This window comes from Gadus macrocephalus, chromosome 8 (genome assembly GCF_031168955.1).
Source record: "Gadus macrocephalus chromosome 8, ASM3116895v1".
Lineage (NCBI taxonomy): Eukaryota > Metazoa > Chordata > Actinopteri > Gadiformes > Gadidae > Gadus > Gadus macrocephalus.
In genome coordinates this window covers 13,298,557-13,320,145 of record NC_082389.1, presented here as the reverse complement: position 1 = coordinate 13,320,145, position 21,589 = coordinate 13,298,557, and the positions used below count along the sequence as shown (strand labels likewise).

General features: G+C 45.5%; 3 protein-coding genes across 15 annotated transcripts; 1 reads left to right on the top strand and 2 right to left on the bottom strand.

The window, feature by feature from the left end:
- Positions 1-929: 929 nt before the first annotated feature.
- LOC132463205 (armadillo repeat-containing protein 1-like) lies at positions 930-6,087 on the bottom strand. Of its 11 annotated transcripts, none has more exons than XM_060059176.1 (8): positions 5,494-6,087; positions 4,923-5,137; positions 4,721-4,812; positions 3,842-4,031; positions 3,607-3,723; positions 3,409-3,495; positions 2,515-2,589; positions 930-2,301 (listed from the first exon to the last, which is right to left on the bottom strand). In XM_060059176.1, exons 1-8 carry the CDS (start codon positions 5,594-5,596, stop codon positions 2,110-2,112), a joined length of 1,071 nt encoding a protein of 356 aa, XP_059915159.1. In that variant the 5' UTR covers positions 5,597-6,087; the 3' UTR covers positions 930-2,109. The 11 variants fall into 11 exon arrangements, 9 of the variants coding, with proteins under 9 accessions (XP_059915159.1, XP_059915157.1, XP_059915160.1 ...); XM_060059174.1 differs by having other exon boundaries at positions 3,414-3,495; XM_060059177.1 differs by having other exon boundaries at positions 3,409-3,477.
- Positions 6,088-6,193: 106 nt separating this feature from the next.
- On the bottom strand, positions 6,194-18,070 carry LOC132463203 (high affinity cAMP-specific 3',5'-cyclic phosphodiesterase 7A-like). 2 transcript variants are annotated; one of them, XM_060059171.1, is made up of 14 exons: positions 17,969-18,070; positions 17,237-17,827; positions 14,408-14,468; positions 13,977-14,066; positions 12,871-13,022; positions 12,629-12,692; positions 10,963-11,058; positions 10,399-10,499; positions 9,997-10,128; positions 9,709-9,800; positions 9,352-9,496; positions 8,941-9,037; positions 8,773-8,853; positions 6,194-8,631 (listed from the first exon to the last, which is right to left on the bottom strand). In XM_060059171.1, exons 2-14 carry the CDS (start codon positions 17,372-17,374, stop codon positions 8,486-8,488), a joined length of 1,395 nt encoding a protein of 464 aa, XP_059915154.1. In that variant the 5' UTR covers positions 17,375-17,827; positions 17,969-18,070; the 3' UTR covers positions 6,194-8,485. The 2 variants fall into 2 exon arrangements, with proteins under 2 accessions (XP_059915154.1, XP_059915153.1); XM_060059170.1 differs by having other exon boundaries at positions 17,237-18,015.
- A 778-nt stretch (positions 18,071-18,848) lies between these two features.
- Positions 18,849-21,345, top strand: LOC132463207 (dnaJ homolog subfamily C member 5-like). Of its 2 annotated transcripts, none has more exons than XM_060059184.1 (5): positions 18,849-19,116; positions 19,207-19,333; positions 19,762-19,975; positions 20,196-20,367; positions 20,470-21,345. In XM_060059184.1, the coding sequence occupies exons 1-5, from the start codon at positions 19,005-19,007 to the stop codon at positions 20,571-20,573; spliced, it is 729 nt and encodes a 242-aa protein (XP_059915167.1). In that variant the 5' UTR covers positions 18,849-19,004; the 3' UTR covers positions 20,574-21,345. The 2 variants fall into 2 exon arrangements, with proteins under 2 accessions (XP_059915167.1, XP_059915168.1); XM_060059185.1 differs by having other exon boundaries at positions 18,851-19,116; positions 19,210-19,333.
- Positions 21,346-21,589: the final 244 nt, after the last annotated feature.

The following is a 21,589-nucleotide window of genomic DNA, read 5'->3' as shown; positions in this document are numbered from 1 at the left end:
CTCTGAAAGCGATCAACTGGGTTCCTCCCGAGATCGAGTTCTTCAGCAACACGGAAGTGATGTCAACAGATGACCCAACCGAAGACCCCCCACCGTTGTCAGCGTCTGGAATGATTTCGTATACAAGTTGACACCGCAGGGATATGGAAACTTATCATTAGGAATCTGCCTTTTCTTTTTGCCAAACCGGCCTTTTGGGGAACGTAATGTTGAATACTAATGTGACATAAATTGAACATGTCACCAAATATTTGGTTACCAGCAAATTAGTTCAAATGTGACTCAAAATATACAACAAGAACCCTCATCTCTTAGGCAGATATTTAAGAGAAATCCATACACTTAATTATCTATTATTTACAAAAGTAGGCAACACACACACACACACACACACACACACACACACACACACACACACACACACACACACACACACACACACACCTATCTATATCTATATATGGACAAATTCAAAAATCTGGAAGGTCCAGAAGTTATGTAGGGAGAAAAGAGCAAAATACATAGGACCACAACCACTTTATCCTCTGATAAGCATTGAACACATACATCCCGTTATATTAACCGCCCACATACTCTTGAATACTCCAGGGCCACACACACACCTGAGCAGTTTTAAATGAAATTGAATTGTCAATATTTGCAGAATACTGTCATGTGATCAACACAAAAACCATTACAGCGTCACTGCACTCAGTTGGCACATCTCTTTATATATAATTGCACAATAAGGAGACATACCAGAGAGCTTTCGAAAACACAGTCAGATTCCTAAGGCATAGGGAGTCTGTTTGAGTCTTTTCTGGTTTTCGTGGTAACAAATATTGATCCGTGTATGAATGATTGACTTCCTATTCCCCAGGGCTTTAGGGTGTATGAGAGGTTTCAAGACACACAAAAAATGTACCATATCAAGTGAGACAGTTACCATAGTTGTTGACCATTCACAACGAGGCTACATTTATTCAGCATTCACATTAGTTAACGCAATAATAAGCATTAACTAACAGTTACTTATTGGTGTGGAAATCATTGATGGGGTTAACCATAACCCAATACCTCCTTTGGTAATGCTATTTAATAATGCTTATTACTGAATTAAATAATCAATAGTTGACCAAAGTTTCATGAAACCTTATTGTAAAATGTTACACAATCTTCCATATGATCATCAGTTCATCTTCTGACACCCTTTCGTCCCCCAGCAATTGAACCATTAAACTTGATAGACTATTTAACTTCATAATGGGACGTTGGTTTTATCTCATGCATGGTTGGAGTTGAGCCGGATCCTCAACCGACTAACGGCAAATAACCATGTGACCTTATGCAATGAGACTTTATGACTGGGTGCTTTACTGTTCATTCACCTGCTGGGGTACAGGCTGTCCTGGACCGCATCAACATGATCCTTCAAGTCATTCAGTGTGCCACTAAGTACTTGGTGTAATACAACCCGTTCTAACGGCCAGTACTTCCTCCCTCAGGGTCTTACAGATTGTTTGCCAGTTAGTATTTATGTACTACAGCTTATACACGGCGTGTTCAAGGTGATGCACTGCCACCCGATAATGCACGCGCCCACGGCAGATCAAACCCATCAGGGGGACATGTTTGTCACTCAGAATCCAAACACAGCAACCAGGTCCAAATACCACTTAACAAAAGGCCCAGCAGAGAGCTCCAGCTAACGTTATGCAGCACTGGAAACCCAACTATATCTCTTGGTCAACATATTTATCCATGACACCTTACGTTTTTGAAGCCTCATTCTGAGAAGTGAAATTTCCACATGCATCTCCAAAAAGGTTTGGTCCTAAAAAAAGTAATGACAAGGACAATACAGTTTGGTGTGTAACAGAATACTGCTCCAATCAAGGGGGTCTGCTCCTTACAGAGATCCACACTGTTTTTCTGGAACGGCAGCCAGACAAAAACAGACTGCAATTCATACTGTACATGAGGGATCTTGTCTGTGTGCATGACCAGCAGCATGGAATAATACGGGTGGTAACAAGTCTCCGTGGTAACAGTCAGGCTGGTCCGTCCAGTCTCAGGTTCTGGACCTGGGGCTGGCGAGGCCCCACTGGGTCACCAGTAGAAGGAACGAGACAGGAAGTTGGCAGCGGTGCCTAGCCAGGTAGCGCCATCCTGCCCGTTGCCCACCCGGGTCACTGCCTTGTCGGGCTCCTCGGCCTGGGCCTCCTCCTCGGGCAGATAGTCCGGCAGGTCTACGTTCTGCTCCACCTGTAGAGAGCCGTCCTCCGTGAAGGGGATCAAAATCTGAGCAAAATTTAACAAAGGGCGTAGTTGAGGGAATGCTTCAAGTCGAACATTGAGTTTAATGTCAACCATTAACAACTATAGGACTGTTTTACTAATTAAGAGTCTAGTTGCTGAACAACCTTTTTATTTCCAAAAGCACCGGGGTCGATGTAGGACATGCACATGTTCAAGAGTGGCTCAACTGTGGGAGACACCAGTTGCAGAACTAACCTCTTGGCCATTCTCTCCCTTCACCACCTGCTGGGCTGTCAGAACTTCGGTAGAGGCAATGGCCGACGCCAGCGCCTAGAGGACAAACCGCACAGATCATTTTTTTTCTAGATTATAGTGGTATACATTTACTCCTACTACTGTATACCAGCATTGTTCAACAAATTATATTGTACTGCTCCACTTGCTTCTTCGCCATGCTCACTGTAAACAAGAACTTAACATCAAAGCCATCACACGAATCAGTCATGCAATATCACAGGACATTACTCACCCACTCCCCCGCTACTTTTCATCTGAAGCCTAATCCCCTCAGCCATCCCATTGCTCAACAAAGCCAAACCCCACAGATAATGTATGTAACAATGTATGTTACATACTATGTTACAGAACTATAGCTTAAAGGTTGGGTATGGGATTTGCGAAATGCCAGGAGATTTTGAAAATACACAACTCAAGTGGTCCTACCCCCTCTCCTTCAACGCTGACTCTGACTCCACCCATTCCAAGTACATGGACGCGCAATCATGCACGAGCGAACACAGATGCGCGAGAGCGAGTGATTAGCTAATTAGCTAGCTCCAGTAGCTACCGCAGGATAACAACAAACAGAAGCTTGCTCTGGGTCACGAGCTTTGAGTATGTGCACGTGCACGAAGGGGTCACGCGGGGAGCGGGGGAGGGGGAGTGCAGTACGACCGTTTGATTGACGTACTTACTGTCCAATGCCACTCGGGGGGGGTGGGGGGGGGAGTTTTTCGAGCCCTGCCCGTTCCACAGATGATTGACTTGTTTAATTTTCATGTCAGTACTTCTAACTCAGTGGCTGTAAGTGGGTTATGATAAGGATTTCAAGTAATTTTGCAAAAATGGCCAAAAAAGAGAATTCCATACCCAACCTTTAAGCTTCTGTGGGGTAAGATTTGGAAGTCGCCTCTTGTGTGTGTCATTTTGTGAACATGGCTGCAAAATAAATTTCCCCTAGTGGGACAAAGAAATTGAAAAATGCGCTGCCTTCTAATAGGGTATCAAATTATGCATATCCAAATTAGGGATGGGCTGCATGAGATGACCTGAAAGGAAGAGCCTCACCTCCGCCTTGAGGTCGGAGCGGATTCGAACGATGCACCTCTTGACAGCCATCTGAAAGGTGAAACTTATAACCCCGCGGATCTTCAGCAGGGCCTCTTCGCACAGAGTCCTGTGACTCTGTTGAGAGCATGAGGAGAGGATGCTGTGAGGGACAATGAAAACAAACACGCCAACCTCCTTTATGTTTGCATGCTTTGTGGACATGTGTTGTGGTTTTGACTGTGGGCCCACTTACAGAGTCATCCAGCCCGTCTATATGCAATACCACTGTCTTGGCCCGCTTGTTGGTGGAGCCCAGAAAGAACTGGGCTTTCCTCCTACCAGACGGAGCTCCTTCAGCCCGGTCGGACTCTGGCCCGCTGGATGCCTGGAGCAGCTCGTATACCTCCGAGGCCAGAAGCTTCGTCTCCCCCGGGGTGGTGGATCTGTGACACAACACAACACATGGGATGAGTGCTCAGGTATTGTTGCAGTGACACATGGCACTGACCAGCTGAATACATGATGGGTAGACACGCCAACCGGGTTGGTACAGTCCACTGGGTAGGTTGATAAAGCCATTGTGGTGGGAATTTGCACCACGCCTCCCTCTCTCTCTCTCTCTCTCTCTCTCTCTCTCTCTCTCTCTCTCTCTCTCTTCTCTCTCTCTCTCTCTCTCTCTCTCTCTCCTCTCTCTCTCTCTCTCTCTCTCTCTCTCTCTCTCTCTCTCTCTCTCTCCTCTCTCCTCTCTCTCTCTCTCTCTCTCTCTCTCTCTCTCTCTCCTCTCTCTCTCTCTCTCTCTCTCTCTCTCGGCGAAGTCCAATGCATTGGCAAAAGCAAGGCCTTCTTATACAGTGGCAGAGAGGTCTCATGAATGCTGAGAACAGCTCTTCTTCCCAAAAAAAAACGATAGCATTGGTTAACCAGATGGTAGTAAACAATAGATGACTTCCCCATTATGTCATAAAGGGAAGACGTAGCGATGCCTCATCAGTTGGAGCTGACCACACCAAGGGGGTCAGGGAAAGGCAAATATCATTTTCCCATTACAGCCATTGTACATTTGGATGCGCCCACATCTGATGTCACCAGCGGGGGTTTATTTTGACATAGATTGTAATTCTCAAACCCTTACTTCTGTATGACGTTCTGGAGGCTCAGCATCATGCCCAGCTCACCCTCCATCTTCTCTCTGTTGGCACGACATTCTGCCAAGTACCTCAGTGCCTGGTGGTGACAATGGAGCCAGCAACAGAGGCTGAAAGTTGCACCCAATCATAACAACAGAGGCTGAAAGTGGCATGTATGAACACACATCACTATGAAGTCACACTCACAAGCAGGGCAGAGTAAACGACTTGCGGGTTGGGATGGTCCAAGAACAGGATGAGTCCGGGCAAGCAGCCTTGGTCCTGGACGATTGCTCTCCGGTTCATGGGGTCTGCAGCCAGATCCCGCAGCTGGTTCACGACCAGCAGAGCCTCGGCTTCCCCGCTCATGGCTGCTGCTGCCTCTAAATATAAAACCACCTGGACACCACAGAAGAACACGACTGGGATAAATTCAACAAATTCAGAACAGAAACACACACACACACACACACAATAAGAAAATGTATTTCATTTGAAAAGCCAATGAAGCCCATATTCCTGTATACTTGCATCTGTTTGAAATAAGCCTAACTGAGCTTTTTTATTCCTTATATGCCACGGGTTTAGTTGATATGCATTTGATTGGCTGGAGGACATTCATTCTCAGACTTGACGTGCTGGTGGGTAGACTGCGCCTATATGCGTTTAAACTCATACGCTCATTTGGAGCTATAAAACCGACACGCTAACGCCACTGGCAAATGCCAATGACCACAGTGTGGTATTAACATCGGCTGCCAGCAACGTTGGCACTTACCACGAGCGTTTCGGGAGCGGCGACCACAAGGCGAGTGAGGATGGCTAGTTGGGTTATTCAATGAACTGTCACCAAGGATCACATGACAGCACAACGATAACATAACATGATACAATAAAAAGTATTCTGTATCAAACGCATAGACCACGAATAGACTGACACGTAAAGCTACATAATGAAAGGGTATGCGACTTGATTGTTGTTGATTGGCTATGCTTCCTGGTCGGAGACGAAAAAAAGTGTCAGCTGTTAAAATGCGCGTCTGTGATTGGATATTGAGTGTTCAGCTGACCTCGCCGGCCATCCGTTCAGAATGTTGTAGGATTTAAAGAGCCAACGCCCTAGGAAAAGTTGATGGGCTTTCCGTCTTTTTTCATTGAGTCTGATAATTTGGCTCAGCTCACCGATAAGAGCCGGCTCTTCATATACCGTAGTTGAGCCTCGCTGAGCTATTCGAGACAACTCGTTCCCCGGCAACGACCCGTCAATGGTCACTACACATCCATCAGAAAATATACCTGATTTTTCGTCAGTATATCAACCATTCTGAATACTCCAAGTGTATAGCTTTGAAGATAAATTAATATGTGGTTAAAGATCACTAATACATATACTTACATTTAGCATAAACCTTTGCATTGTGCTGAAATGGCTTGGATCACAGTGTAGTTAAGTATTATTTATGCCGCAAAAGAGTCAATTCATTTTATTATTGAAAATTTAATAACTGGCAAATATAGCAAAATATCAATATTTGGCAAGATTTTCACAAAATAGTTTGTCATGGAAGTTCCTTCACACAGGTGACTTGCATCAAAAAGTCTTGGCATTTTCAGAAAATACAAATTTCACTTTACTATGAAAAGCACCTGCGTCCTTCTACAACTTTGTGTTGTCTAAAGAAAACAAAGAAAAACCAACATGAAAGATGTCAAAAAGCCGAACGGTACACATGTGAATGATTTACTAAGACAAAAATCTGTTTGGTCACTTAAGAAATTAGTGCATAGTTTAACATCCACCTATCCATTCCCCAACTGCCTTTTAAACAAAAAACAAAGCATAACTTTTATGACAAAAAATGAAAAAGTCTGTTTGTGGTCTGGCTTCCTAAAATTGTCAGAAATTGTGTATTGACTATCTACAGTTATGGCTGGTGCATTTGGGTTTCCCATCTGAAGTATGGGGAATTGTCAGCAACAGCATAGTTTAATGGAAGTTTCCACTTGGCAACCTAATCATGCTTGCAAGAACGGACTGACCTCCATGTTTTTACCCATCGTCATTAACAAATTCTCCTTCAATAGAACAGTACCGGTGAAAGCAGCCAGTACAGCAAATTGTGTTCCACAACTCCACTGAAGGAAGATTTGAGTTCACGACATCTTGATGAACGAACAATAGTCCCACCTAAGCAAAATGACTAACTACTTAAAAGAAAAACTGAATGTAATGCAACAAGTGTTTCTTCCAAGAAATGACGGTTAAATACAAACATTTAGAAGCTAAAAACGTAACACTCTAATGTGACAGATACAGGTTTAAAGAGTTGGATTTTTCACATGATGGTATATCACATGACGTATATTACCATTATTTGGTAAATATTGTTATTTTTCACCCCCCCCAAACATGACAGATGTGCCCTTGAAAAAGGAAAACACAATTAAAAGAATATAGTAATTCAAACTCAACAGTCATGTCCATTTTCACAGTGGAACGATCAACCAAAAACCCATAAAAAAATACAAATAAAGAGGAAATCGTCTCGATCGAATGGCGTTTCTTGTCTACCTTAGCAAAAGAGCAAACATTTTATGCAAGTGGTAATTCATTCGACTGAATGTGCACCGTTTTGCCCCAGAACCAATAGCGAGTTAAGCCATTGGTTAAATTAAGTTAAATTAGCATGTAACAAAATGTCTGCCCGCCCTTGGCCCCATTCCAAACATCCACCACGGGTCTCCGGAACAATCTTCATGTTCAACGTTTCTTCTTCGTCATTGGCTACATATTTGGGGTTTCCAATATTAAATTATAGCGCTACATAAAATAAATCTGTCTGAGCAATTTTCCCCCCGTTTCTGAACTCTTCAGGATAATGTGGGAACTTATCTTAAATCCTCAAAGTCCACGAAATGACCCAATAAATCCTGTGAAAGCTCCGGTTAGCGAAAGGAAACATTTTGATACCAGAGCTTGAATCACACAACAATAAATAATATGTCAGCAGAAACATCACAATATAGTAATACATCTATGCATTACTGTGGTACGTAGTAATCCATGGATTACCTTAAATTTGAATACATTGTCGTAGTACTTTGGTAAGGTAGGAAATGATCGATGTAACTGTACTCCGGGAATACGTCCCAATGTAATAAATACGATTAAATGAAATAACAAAGTAGTCATTGGTTAGTTGGTGGCGTCGAAAAGGAAGCAGGATAAAGGCAGATAGAGAGCGAGAGAGATACAGCGAGACAGAGAATAAGAAGAAAGAATAAAAGTGTAAGAAGACGAAGGAGAGCGAGAGAAGGGAGAGACGCATTTCCACAGGCTTTCCTTTCCTGAGGTAAAAGCTTTGCAAGTGGTCTAGGAAGGTTCCTAGGTCTCTAGGAGGTGGTCCAGGTTACTATATCTGTAGGGAGGAGGTCTAGGAAGGGTCCTAGGTCTCTAGGAGGTGGTCTAGGTTACTATATCTGTAGGGAGTGGTCTAGGGAGGCTGGTAGGTCTCTACGGTGGAGGTGGTATGGGTTCCTATATCTCTAGGGAGTGGTCTAGAGAGGTCTCTAGGGAAGTGGTCTAGAGAGGATCCTAGAAGGTGGTCTAGGCTCCAGGAGGTTCTCTAGGTACCCATGTCGCTAGCAGGGGGTTTAGGGAGGTCTCTAGGGAAGTGGTCACGGAGGTAGTCCAGGAAGGTGCCCATGTCTCTCAGAGGTGGTCTACGTTCCTTTGTCTTGGGAGGGGGTCTAGGAAGGCTGGTAGGACTCTAGGGGGGGGTCTCGGGGTGCTGGCTCGGGTCCGTCCAGCGGTCCAGGTTGGTCTGCAGGTGGGCCAGCATGCGATGGGACAGGCTGGTGCAGGAGAAGCGACACCACTCCCTGAACAGAGGCTCCACCACGTGGCGGATGAAACCTGATGGAGGACAGCACTGAAGCTCAGAGAGTGGAGGCGGTGAGCTGGTGTGTTTATGTAGACATAGAATGTGCGAGTTTAAGGTGTGCGTAAGGGTGTGTGTGTGTGAGGGTGTGTGTGTGTGTGTGTGTGTGTGCATACCAGCTTGAATGTGTGCCGTACTGTCGGAGAGTCGATCACAGAGGGGGCTGACTGCCATTCCGTGTTTTTTCTCCACGTCGCCTAGGAAACCATTCACAAATACTGCTTCAGACCCAACACACGCCTACTTCAAAACACACACCAATATCCCATCACATTCACACCTACCTTGGTGGAAGAACTCGGCTGTGACTCTGGAGCTCCACTGGGAGCTGAGCCTCCAGACTCGACACGGGTTACAGATGTCTGCACACTTCATGGTAATCTGACACACACACACACACACACACACACACACACACACACACACACACACACACACACACACACACACACACACACACACACACACACACACACACACACACACACACACACACACACACACACGTCATCAAGGAGCATGTTAGGATAGGCATGTTGTTCAGGGATGTCCACTAACAGTGTGTGAGGAGGAGGGGACGGGGAAGACCGAATTAGAGCGAGCGAGCCAAAGAGAGTGCAAGAGAGAGAGATAGAGAGCGAGAGAGAGAGACAGAGCTAGAGCCAGAATGAGTGGGTGAGGAGTGAAAGATATACCTGCAGGACCAGGTGACGGTGGCTGGGGTCAGCCATGCTCAGGTCTTCTCGGTCAAGGTGCTCCCTGAAGCGGGCCAGGTAGCGGTTCTGCTGGCTGATGTCTGTGGCCAGGATCAGAGAGCCCAGTCGCTCCTCCAAATTGAGCCTGCATCGACAATGGAATCAAAAATACAAATCTACCCTATAGGACTACCAAATCCATCTAGCAGAACTACAAGTTCACCCACTGGAACAACAAAATATTCTAGAAGGACTACAACATAGATTAGGCCAAACTACAAAAATCAACCTGAATCGCCTACAATAACGGTCTGGAAGAACTACTATACCCATGGTATTAGCATGAGTGTGACTGACCGGTCAGTGATGGGCAGGTGGTCCAGGAGCCCAGACTCCCTCAGCAGGCTCACAGCACACCTCCAGTGGTGGCTCTCCAGAACAGAGGAGTTCTGCAACATCAAGCCCAAACACACATCTTCATCACACTATTAATTTCCCAGTGCGTGTGTGCATCTCAGTGTTCATGCGTGCGTGCGTGCGTGCGAGACTCTTGTTTCTGTATGCCTGTCCTTGTTTGTGTGTATGCATGTGTGTGCGTGCGCAAGCGTGTGCGAGTGCGTGTGCCTCACTCCACAGGTTCCCTACCTTGTACAGTGCAGCCAGGTGGTGTCCGGTCCGGACCAGGAAGCCCTGGTTGACCCCGGGGTGATCCAGGTCGTGGGTGACCGCCGCAACTAACGCCAGCAGCATATCACAGGAGCTCAGCGTTGTGGCAAGCTGCAAAACAAGGATACACAATGTATTACACCTTAGATCATATTCAACGTACAACCCTTTCGTTTCTCTCCTGAGTGTGCGGTGGGTGGTCCCGCCGTGAACAAACAAACTGAAACTGTCCTTCGGGTCCACAGATGATAACATCTGCACTAGTCGGTCGGTCAGGCATAAACTTGTCCAAGTGTCCCCTTTAGTCATACTGGGTGCTTGACCACGTTTGAAGTGACCCGCTAGGACCCAGTGCCGAGGCCGGGTCCAGGGTGGGCTCACCTTGGGCTGCCTCAGGAAGCAGTACATGGCCTGTGTGACGTCAGTCGCGTGGAGAGAGTTGTGGTAGGGATTCCGCTGGTGGTAGTCTTCCTGCACCATGACTACATTACAACAACAACAACAACAGCGAATTACAGAAGAAGCGCTCATCCAGTGGCGTGTGCGGGCAGACTGGGAGAGCACTAGTGGTTGGGTTTTCCTCATTTGTCATGGTAGGCTCGACAAGTTTACACAGGAGCCTGTTCTAAATTAGCACCCTGTTGTAGTTGAAATGACAGAGTAGACGAGTGGGGTGTGTGCCAAATGCAAGCTTAAACTTTGTGTACTGGAAGTATTATTAGACTTTTAATTGGTTTAAACACAGTGTCCATGAGAGGGATGTCCCACATGTACAGCTGTGCCCCCAACCATCGCATAATCTCAGTTTAATTCCAGATTATACTCACACTTTTTACATTAAAGATGTAAATAGAAGCTAAACTAAATTCAAGGGAATTGCACGGACACATCTACATCGGCCACTGGGCTCCCCAGCAGGGGGCAGCACTAAGACGACCTAGGTACCTAGGAAACTACGCAGTTTGATGGGGTCCAGACGAAAGAGCCGGGTCAGTCCCAGCTGGAGGAAGAGGTGAAAGGTCAATGTCACCAGGCCGTTTCCTGTAAAAGAGAAGCTCCTTAGCATAGACCACTACCACGGATAGGTCCTTCAAGAGAAGCATTAAGTGACGGAAACCTAATAAACACTTGAAATACAAGTGAAACTCAAAATAATAGAATATCGTGCAAAAGTTCATTGATTTCAGTAATTCAACTTAAAGGTGAAACTGATATATTATATAGATTCATTACATACAAAGTGAAATATTTTCAAGACTATATTTGTTATAATTTTGATGACAATTTGAATATTGTGAAAAGGTTCAATATTGTAGGATCAAAGTGTCACACTCTAATCAGCTGTTTAATCCAAAACACACAAGGAGGGAAAGCCTCACAAGGCAATCGAAAATAAGATGGATTTTCTCTAAGTGCTGTATCAAAGCACATTAATAGAAATGTAGGTGGAAGGGAAAAGTGTGGAGGAAGAAGGTGCACAACCAGCAGGGATGACCGCAGCCTGGAGAAGATTGTCAGGAAAAAGGCCATTCAAAAGTGTGGGAGAGCTTCACAAGGAGTGGACTGTGGCTGGAGTTACTACATCAAGAGCCGCCACACAGACGGATCCTGGACATGGGCTTCCAATGTCATATTCCTCTTGTCAACAAACAACATCAGAAGCGTCTTACCTGGGCTAAAGAAAGAAATAACTGGTCGGTTGCTCAGTAGTCCAATGTCCTCTTTTCTGATGAGAGAAAATTTTGCCTCTCATTTGGAAACCAAGGTCCCAGAGTCCGGCGGAAGAATGGAGAGGCACACAATCCAAGATGCTTGAAGTCAAGTGTGAACGCAGCCGTCTACCAGGACATTTTAGAGCACTTCATGCTTCCTTCGGCATACAAGCTTTATGGAGATGCTGATTTCATTTTCCAGCAGGACTTGGCCCTATACCCACACTGCCAAAATTACCAAAACCTGGTTCAATGACCCTGGGATTCACTGTTCTTGATTGACAGGCCAACTCGAATCTATGGGGCTTTGCCAAGAGAAGATGAGACTGAACAATGCAGAAGAGCTGAAGGCCGCTATTGAAGCATCCTGGTCTTCCATAAGACCTCAGCAGGGCCACAGGCTGGTAGCATCCATGCCACGCCGAATTGAGGTAGCAATTCACGCAAAAGGGGCCCAAACCAAGTACTCAGTACATATGCATGATACGAGTACTTTACCATACCATACTTTTCAAAGGGCCAACATCGCTGTATTTAAACTCCTTTATTGATTTCATGTAATATCCTAATTTGGGGTTTTCATAAGCCATATCCATCAAAATTATAACGAATGAAAGGCTTGAAATATCTCACTTTCCATGCAATGAGTCTATATAATATATTAGTTTCACCTTTTAAGTTGAATAACTGAAATAAAAGAAACTTTTGCACGATATTTATATATTTTCGAGTTTCACCCGTATACATCAGTCGAAGCCTCTAAAGTTAATTAGGGAAAACGCTTAATCTACTCTTGTTCATTTCGTAACAGGGTCTTTGTAGGCTGATGCAATCACACAGAGCCACCAGCAGGTGGGGCCAACAGACAGACAGATTAAGAGCTCAATGGTGACGCTTACCATTTGTAGCTCTGTCAAACATGAAGATGTCGAAGTCCCAGCTGTCCACCTTGTCAAGCATGCACTGAAAGAAAGCAGCGGGAAGCATGAGCAGCCTTGGTAAAACTGCATTGACAAAAAACACACACACACACACACACACACACACACACACACACACACACACACACACACACACACACACACACACACACACACACACACACACACACACACACACACACACACACACACACACACACCTTGACCTGGCAGTTGTACACCTGGTCGAGGAGGTGCTGCGGGCCCGAGGGCCGCTGGAGGAGGTGGCGGCTCTTGAGACCCCTCTGGAAGCTGAGCCGTCTGCGGTGGCTCTTGAGGCCCCTGGCACCTGGCCGTACGGGACCCTGGAGACCTGGGCATACAACACCGACACGTGAGGCTGGGGCTACCAGGCTGCTAGCAATCAGCTAACCCTACCGTATTCTTTACCATTTTACACATTGCCATTATAATTCAGCAGATACTTTTCCCTAAAGCGACCGACAGTGAATACAGGTACTGAGAAGCCGGTAGGGGTTATCAAACTTTCTCTAATAAGCATCCATAAATTGTGGACATTTGGAATGGCCTGCTCTAAAAACCCTTTAAGGCCCGGACACACAAAACCAACGTCCCACCTCGCCTGTGCCTTGGCCAAAAGATGCACTTTAACACAACGCAAAGACAACAGCTAACGAGGGTTAGGGTTAGGGTTATGAGATGAAGTGGAAGAATGAGACGATCATTTTGTGTAAGTAATTTGTAGTAATTTGCTGCTTTGCCCACTTCCATTTCTCTTTTCGTGCATCGATTCACTTAAGGTTAACAGCCAATCCAAGTGCCCACGGTACGCGACACACCGCAGATACTGAACGCCAGCCCGACATTGTCCGTTGCTCAGCCAGGTGTGTCAGGGGCTTCAGTCCAAGTCACCGCACCATTTAAAAGTAGAACTAGAATTAAGTTTGATACCTGGCAACCACATATTAATGCTGAATGCAACAGACAGAATACACACAGGGAGGTTATAATTCATGTTTGAGTGCATTGGACTTGAAGACAGAAGGGGTTATTTGTTTGTGTTAATAACAGTTGTGCTTGTTGGCTGCTAGCTATCGCATTAAGTTCTGTAGCTAGGCTGTTATTTAGGCTATGTCTGTCCAGTGGTTGCGTTTTATATGTAGACCATGTCAATATTATGTGAAATAAATAATTTCAAGCATTAATCAAGGACCACTCCCATCCTTGGCCAACCAGCAAATAAACGAAAACCAAAGTACCATTGGGGTAACCATCACATTGGGGTAGCCATCACATGTCTACTCACAGTGAAACCTCTGATAGTCGACCTTGACGTGGGAGTGAGGGGCCCCACGCACTGGTTCCGACGGCCCCGGGCCCCGTTGTTTCACATCACCTGGAAGGGGGAGAGTGGGATGGGTGAGAGAGGAGAGGATAGCGAGAGTGGCTATGTACTTTATAAAAAAAAATTACCTTTCATAGTACTTTATTTCACTTTATTTATGTACATTTATCTTCAATGCCAATCAAGTGGTTTTCAACGTAATTATTTACCATATCAGTGTAAGTGTGCAGATGAGTGTGGTGTTGGACAATTGTGGTCAAATGAAGATAGCCCTTTCCTTTATGGGCTAGCCACTGTAAAAAATCTTAACACAGGAAGGAACAAAACCAGGTGCTTGTGTGTGCTTCCTCTGCGCCTGCGGCGGAGGTGAGAGGGGGTGGAGCGGCACTTACCGAGCAGGTGGAGGTAGAGAACCGCCTGATCAGCGCTGTTGTAGGACACCCCTCCTCGCCTCTGAAACAAACAGCAGGTCATTACTGCTAAACCAACCGTCTTCGACCACGGCCGGAGAAACACAACAGCCCTAGGTCCCATCGGTTGTTTAACGTAGTCGGCCGAGCAAACACTATAATGTGATGCAACTAGATGCACGTGAGCTCCAAGCAGGTAGGGGTTAGGCTATCTTGCTTAAGGATGCTTCAATGTAGACTGAGGACATTTGGGTTTGAGTGTGTGTGTGCAGGGATTTGTTTAGAAAAGAGAGAACACAATTTGAAGTGTGTCAGACAGACATGGCTACAACCCCTGCTGTGGTGGCCAACCCAAGGGGCCACAGCCAACAGCTCCCCCGGTGGCAAGCTAGAGGTATTGTCATGACAGACACACTACTGCAATACTTACTGTAATGCAGTACTGCTTACTGTATTACTCTACTGCTACATAGCAAAAGCAGGAAACAAGGCAATAAAAAAAATTAACAACAGTTAAACAGAAAAAACAAACCGTTTTATTACAAGACCAGTTTAATAACTGGTCTACACAGCCAGTTTACAAAAAATAATAACTATTTAATAAAATAACCAGGTCAATCATGCAATAAAAAAGAAAACCTTTCAACTACGCAACAAGCAGTGTGAATCAACTGTTAAAATAAATGTGATTTTAATGACAGACCGACCGGTTTCATCAAACACGGGGCACTTCAGGACAAGAGGACAGCAGGACTAACAGTCCTGATGGTGCTATCATGGAATACCGCTGCAGGCTGACCCACATCCCCCCCGCTGGGTGGTCGCACACGGGGCCTCCACATGCTCTGTGTGTGTCTGTCTTGTCAGTCTGTGTGCGTGTCCTCAACAACACAAACAATCCATCTCCAGTTATTAAATCCATGTCTGCATCAGCAGATAAATCGAAATGTATTTGAGGAGGAGAGAGGGACGGACGGTGAGGTACAGCACAGAACGCAGTAAGCGCTCTCTCGCTCTCCTTTACTGCAGTGGTGGTCCGTAATGTGATCTGTGGGCGTACAGTATGTAGTTCTGGAAACCGTTCGATGATAGTGCTGGGAAGTCTATGCGATGTTCGGTCCACTCCGAAGTTGTGGCCATTTAATTTGTGCGGAGCAGTGGTGGTATTGAGGGGTAAACATCCTTGCACAGGTTTCTAAGGATTTACTGTGTTTGCAGCAGTTCTGTGTTACATCAGTTAGCAGCCCAATCATCATTGGTTCAGTCACAAGACTCACAACCAGGGCAAGGCGTGTTGGGCACCTGATCATCCCTTGTGTTCCCTGAACCATGGCTGTTTGATTGAAAGGTTTGTGACAGGACAGACAGAAAGTGTTTGGCTAGCAACTGGTTGGATGATACATTTTGGTGTATCAGTGTTTGGATGCTAGTGTTTGGGATTTGACTGTCAAATGCCCCCCAAAGCATGACTTATTCCTGTACGTTTTATCATAAATGGGCACCCAAGTGACGACGACAATAGAAGGATGCTTTTCTAGCATTTCACAAAAAAAACTGATTAAAGGATTCAGACAGTTTTCCGGGACGCCAGGTTAATATTGAAGTTTTTTATGTCAAGATGTGTTCCACTCACCCACTCTCATGGTCTACTCCCGTACCATAATTTGGCAGTTGGTGAGCCATCTGGAATAGAAAGTGCCTAGCCAGGGCAGCTCTTATGCGCTTACTTGTGTTTGACAAAACAAAGACATCTATGGGAGCTGCTCATCACTTGTTTGGATAGAATGGATGCCCAATTTTTAAACACTTGTACAGCTCGAGAAAGGACGAGTTGCAATCAAATCATGGCTTATTTACATCTCATCTCATAGAACTTGTCAACAATCAATGTGGGGTCTTAGTCAACCATCGAGATCCAAGATCGGGCCCATCTAGCTTCCACAGTACACTATTGACCAAACTCAGGCAGAGCCTCCCCACTCATTCAAATACCATGCAAAACATGTTTTCATGCAAATGAGTGGCTCTTCTGGTTTATCTGAACAGCCACGAGGTGGTTGACGTTTAGCGTATTGTTTTTCTAGTTTTAGTTCCCCAACAGAGTTCCTTCCTCTTAACAGGGACTTTCAAAGCTTTTCATCTGCCAGATCCTAGTACTAAGGGTTTTGGGAAGATCAAGACAGACTCTCAAGGGTGTCTGTGTGTGGTCCAGGTAGACATTTATCTGGTGCTTGAGTCCATGGTTCTGCAAAAATGATCTTACCCTTTCAGTCAGTGACATATGTGGTGAACTTCATAAAGGGAACCGGATGTGTTGTACTTATAAACGTGTAATAAAGCGCTTTACTGTGATAAAGGGTCGAACTCACTAGCAAGACCGAGAGTGAACACACACCCAATGGAAGTAGCCCAGATATTACAGCGATGTTGCCAGAGGTCCTTATATGTTAAACGAGGCACTTCTCCGTGTATACAGCGAGTGTGCTTTGTGTATACAGTATACACAGTACGACCCCCGGGGACGAACACCGGAAGTCGGTCCTCGTTACAACAACAATTTGCATGTGTGAAGGCAGAGTTCACAGTCGTAATATGAACATATCATAGTAGGAATCTAAAACCAAAACATTCACAATTTCGTTGTCGCCTCATCATCATCTACGAAAGTCTTGATTATTAAAGGGGTGTGTGTGTGTGTGTGTGTGTGTGTGTGTGTGTGTGTGTGTGTGTGTGTGTGTGTGTGTGTGTGTGTGTGTGTGTGTGTGTGTGTGTGTGTGTGTGTGTGTGTGTGTGTGTGTGTGTGTCACTCACCTTGCAAAGCTGCCTCGGAGAAGGACCTCCGAACAGAGCAGAGCTGGTGCCGAGGCTGATGGCTCCTCTGCGCCTCAGCACATGCTGGGGAACCGGCCTGTCTAGAGGCAACACCGGCAGCTGGGAACATACTTCCATTGAACAGTCAACGCCGGGTTAAAATCCGATCGAGATGTAACCGATGCACCATGAACTCAGGCAGAAGTTTTCGCAGAGAAAGCGCAGGATTTCGAGTTCGTTCAAGGCGATATTGACACGGATATTTCTTCGATCATTTTGTGTTTCCCACGGGCCATAGCTTTTACATATTTGGTCCAAAATGTGTGGCAATTATCTTTTAAGATTTCGATAGCATCACAGAGGGAACTCGACCAATTGCTTCCTCATATTGCAGAAAGCCGTCAAACATATAGGCCTGACGTTACCTCTGCTCCAGAAACAGTCGTGACTTTACTAATCACAATGAAATACGGTTGCAATACAATTCAAAATATTCCTAAACGGTTCGGATTTTGGAATCGTAGAAGCCAAAGATAAGAGCATGGACCCAGTCCGTTGACATCTCATCGCTCGGATGAACAGCGGCAAAGCCTGGAACAGAAAAACGTCGCAGTTGTAACATGATTTTCCATTGAGCTTGAACGCACGGTATTAGTTTAACCATTCACCGAAGAAAACAAGGTCGAACTACGATCATAGCGTTCATAACTCAGTCCCTTCCTTATCTCTCACCGACTGTTAGCTGTCTTCCCCAAACATTTCAACGATGGCGCGATGACGGACCTCTCGCTCCTTCAAACTCCAATCATTTTAGACCGAACCGTAAAAGGTTTCCTATGATTGGTTAATCAAGGGTTGTGCATTTAAAACGCCTACATCTATTGGACGAGGGCTTCACTGAGCATCTTCTCCAATGCGTTTTCATGTTTTTTTATTTCCAATATTCATCAATTAGCCTATAATTAAACCAAACTCCATACGGTTTTCACAGATTTCGGCCCCAATGCCGGAAACAGATAAAAATAATTATTACAATAACAATAATAAAGTGAACCAATTGCTTCACATGTCGGAGCTGGAGCTTTCAACCCTGTTGGCTGAATAGGATTAGGGTTATTATCAGTAAGGGCATGATACACTTTCTTAGAGAGACACATTTTGATGCCAATATTCTAAAACCTATTACATATTCATATTAAACGAGCACTTAGCCTGTAACTTGCTCGCTCGAGTCTCCTATAGGAAGAATGTGTCGAAGTCAGACATGTGAATTTGGTGACATCCTCAGGTCGTCAGTTGAAACAGCTTTTTCTAATACCGTTTTAGAGACCCATACTTGCGCCGCTTTCCTAATGATGTGGATGGTTTAACTCGTTCCATCTAAAAGAGAAAACCTTCTGCTTGCCTCTGGTTCTTTTGGCTAGTGTAAAATATTAGGAATTTGTAAATATAAAAAATTAAGTACCTTGCAATAACTTTTGGCATAAATACTGTATCCTTGACTGGTATTACGACTTTACTATGTCGATTTTATGTATCCAATTGTATCATAAATATAAAAAATATATACAGCCTACATGACCTTGATTGACAGGTCATGGGCGGGGACTCAGCCCCCATCTCCAACTCGCCCCGCTCCACAGGTTGCTATGGGAATCGCCTGCCCGACCAGCTCGTCTGAAACCCGATCAAGCCTTGCCGATACGAGGCGACCCGCGTGCCCATTGGTTGCCGAGGATACCTGAAGCAGCCTGCCGATGAATCTTTGATGCTGGACAGAGCTTCTCCATTACTCATTACTTCGACTGACCCGTCTGTCTGGACCCACCCAAGGACCAACAAACACTTCTTGGCCCGGAAACGTTCAGGAGCAGCGGCAGGTATGTACCATATTTTTCCATATAGAGTTGAGTTTGTTATTTATGGTATGTATTGATACTCCCTCCCCCCCACCCTCCTGTGACCTCAAGCAGCAGGTAATGGTGTCAGGATGTCCGAGAGCCGGCAGCGAACACTGTCCACCTCCGGGGAGTCCCTGTACCTCGTCCTTGGTCTGGAGAAGAGCTGTAGCCATGAAGAAATCAAGAAGTCTTACAGGTAGGCCTGTTTAAACCGAGGGTTGAGAGAAGGACTGTCTGCCGGTGTCCCTCTAACACTCCAACATCAGGGGTTATTGTATGAACTGTGTCTGGTGCTAACACCCACAGACATCATGCAAGTACTGTGGTACGGCAGAGGGAGCGAGAAGTAACATAGAGACTGACGGAATGATGGAGGGATGAGAAGAGACAGGGAGAGGCAGACTGGTGGAGGGAGCAAACGGGACTGAAGTCCAAGTTGATTTGTTTAGTCCTTAATCACTGCTAGGTCTCAAATGGCTTCACAGGAGACCTTTGGCGACCCGACCCTAAGCCATCTAAAGGGCAAAGAAAAGGAACCCTGGAACCCTGTTTGGTATCACAAAGAAGCACACACAGACACACACACACACACACACACACACACAGTGTTGTTTGGATCTTCAGGAAGCTAGCCCTGCGGTACCACCCGGACAAGAACCCGGACAACCCAGAGGCGGCAGATAAGTTCAAGGAGCTGAACGGAGCCCACTCAGTGCTGTCGGACCTCACCAAGAGGAACATTTACGACAGCTATGGCTCCCTGGGCCTCTACGTCGCCCAGCAATTTGGGGAGGAGAACGTCAACACCTACTTCATGCTCTCCACCTGGTGGGCCAAGGTGTGTGTGCAGCTCCCAGTGTCGATCAGTAGAGCAGTATTTCTTGAACTCCGGGTCGGGAGGTACCTAAAATGGGTCGCGATCCAGAGTTGTGTCCAGCCTGATAATGCACACGCTCTGAGCACATGAGAGTGATTAGTGAACTCTTAGTGTTCTGTGTGTGCGGGGGTTGACACACTGAAATTGCGTTTTTTGGGTCCTGACTCCCCTGTCTCTCCAGGGTCTGTTTGCTGTGTGTGGGGTGCTGACCGGCTTCTACTGCTGCTGCTGTCTGTGCTGCTGCTGTAACTGCTGCTGTGGCAGACTGAAGCCCACGCCGCCCGGGGAGGGGGCGGAGTCAGACGCATACGTCTCCCCAGACGACCTGGAGGAGGAGGTTGGCCATGACAACGGTGAGGGGCGGGGTTTGTGGGAACCAGGAAATGGGTTTTCAGAGGGCCGCTTCACCAGGAAGTATTTCCTCCTGTGGTAAACCATACTTCCTGTGGTTGTAGAAGGCGGAGATGCTCCGGTGGTGCAGCAGCCCAGCAGCGGAGCCAGCGAGAAGACTCAGCTGATTGGCGATGGAAACCGCAGGTATGCGGACACCTACACCTGAGGACCCGCCCCGACCCCATGGGAGATTAACCTCTGACCTCTACTCTCAGGCTACCAACAATTTCAACTCCTTTTCCTACAAACAGACTCTCATGATGTATGTGGTGTTTGACTTGTTTTGGGAAACTTCTAGAGAGCAACACAATTGGCACATACGACTCGATTTTGTGTGTGCAGAACCAGGGCAGGAAAATTTTGATTGGAGAGGGTGTTACGTTAGGGATTAGAGTGGGCTTTGCGTTTATTTTTTATTATAAATAATTGAAATCCAATTTTGACCAATAGCAATGGCTGCAGTTATGAGAATGATATTTCCGGACAAAAGCCCTTGGTCATAGTAAATTAAAGTCTTTATTCTATAGACCCGTGAAACAACCGGATGTTTAACACAAAGAACTGTAAATGTATTCAGTTGTTGTGATGGATGTGATGGAAAAATAAGTATGATGGTCACATGATTAAATAGTCACAACAAAACCAATCATCAATCTATGAATATAAACTTATCACATGCATTATCTTTTGATGGAGAGAATGTCTTCGTTCTAAATGATGTAAGCTTACTAAATTCATCTTCAGTTACTTTCAGATACATATAACATTTGTGATTTGGTTGCATGTTCGGACGTGTGTTTTATTTTAATATGCGTTTTAATGAATGTATCTTATTTTTTTGTATTGCATAAACATAACATTATCTTGCACCATTCCGTCAACTGCAAAATGTCAAGATATAGACATATATTATAAATAAAGGATTATTAAAAAAGTAATGATGTGTCAATAAACTGACGCTACTTTTAGTCCAACATGATAGGCCTGCTGCCTAGCTTGCCTGGACCGAGGACACACATACAAACGTGCGCACTCACACACACACACACACACACACACACACACACACACACACACACACACACACACACACACACACACACACACACACACACACACACACACACACACACACACACACACACACACACACACACACACACACACACACACACACACACA

Bases quoted from the DNA above. Each gene is read 5' to 3' on its own strand.
- LOC132463205 (XM_060059174.1), bottom strand. From the start codon at position 5,596: ATGTTATCGTTGTGCTGTCATGTGATCCTTGGTGACAGTTCATTGAAT. The intron at 4,032-4,720 runs GTAAGGGTTTGA...GTTGTGTCACAG, and splicing joins CTCCAGAACGTCATACAGAA to ATCCACCACCCCGGGGGAGA. The intron at 2,302-2,514 runs GTTAGTTCTGCA...AATTTTGCTCAG, and splicing joins AGGGAGAGAATGGCCAAGAG to ATTTTGATCCCCTTCACGGA.
- LOC132463203 (XM_060059171.1), bottom strand. From the start codon at position 17,374: ATGGAAGTATGTTCCCAGCTGCCGGTGTTGCCTCTAGACAGGCCGGTT. The intron at 13,023-13,976 runs GTGAGTAGACAT...TTGTATGCCCAG, and splicing joins CGACTATCAGAGGTTTCACT to GTCTCCAGGGTCCCGTACGG. The intron at 9,801-9,996 runs GTAGGGAACCTG...TTGATGTTGCAG, and splicing joins ACCTGGCTGCACTGTACAAG to AACTCCTCTGTTCTGGAGAG.
- LOC132463207 (XM_060059184.1), top strand. From the start codon at position 19,005: ATGCTGGACAGAGCTTCTCCATTACTCATTACTTCGACTGACCCGTCT. The intron at 19,334-19,761 runs GTAGGCCTGTTT...TTGGATCTTCAG, and splicing joins GAAATCAAGAAGTCTTACAG to GAAGCTAGCCCTGCGGTACC. The intron at 19,976-20,195 runs GTGTGTGTGCAG...CTGTCTCTCCAG, and splicing joins TCTCCACCTGGTGGGCCAAG to GGTCTGTTTGCTGTGTGTGG.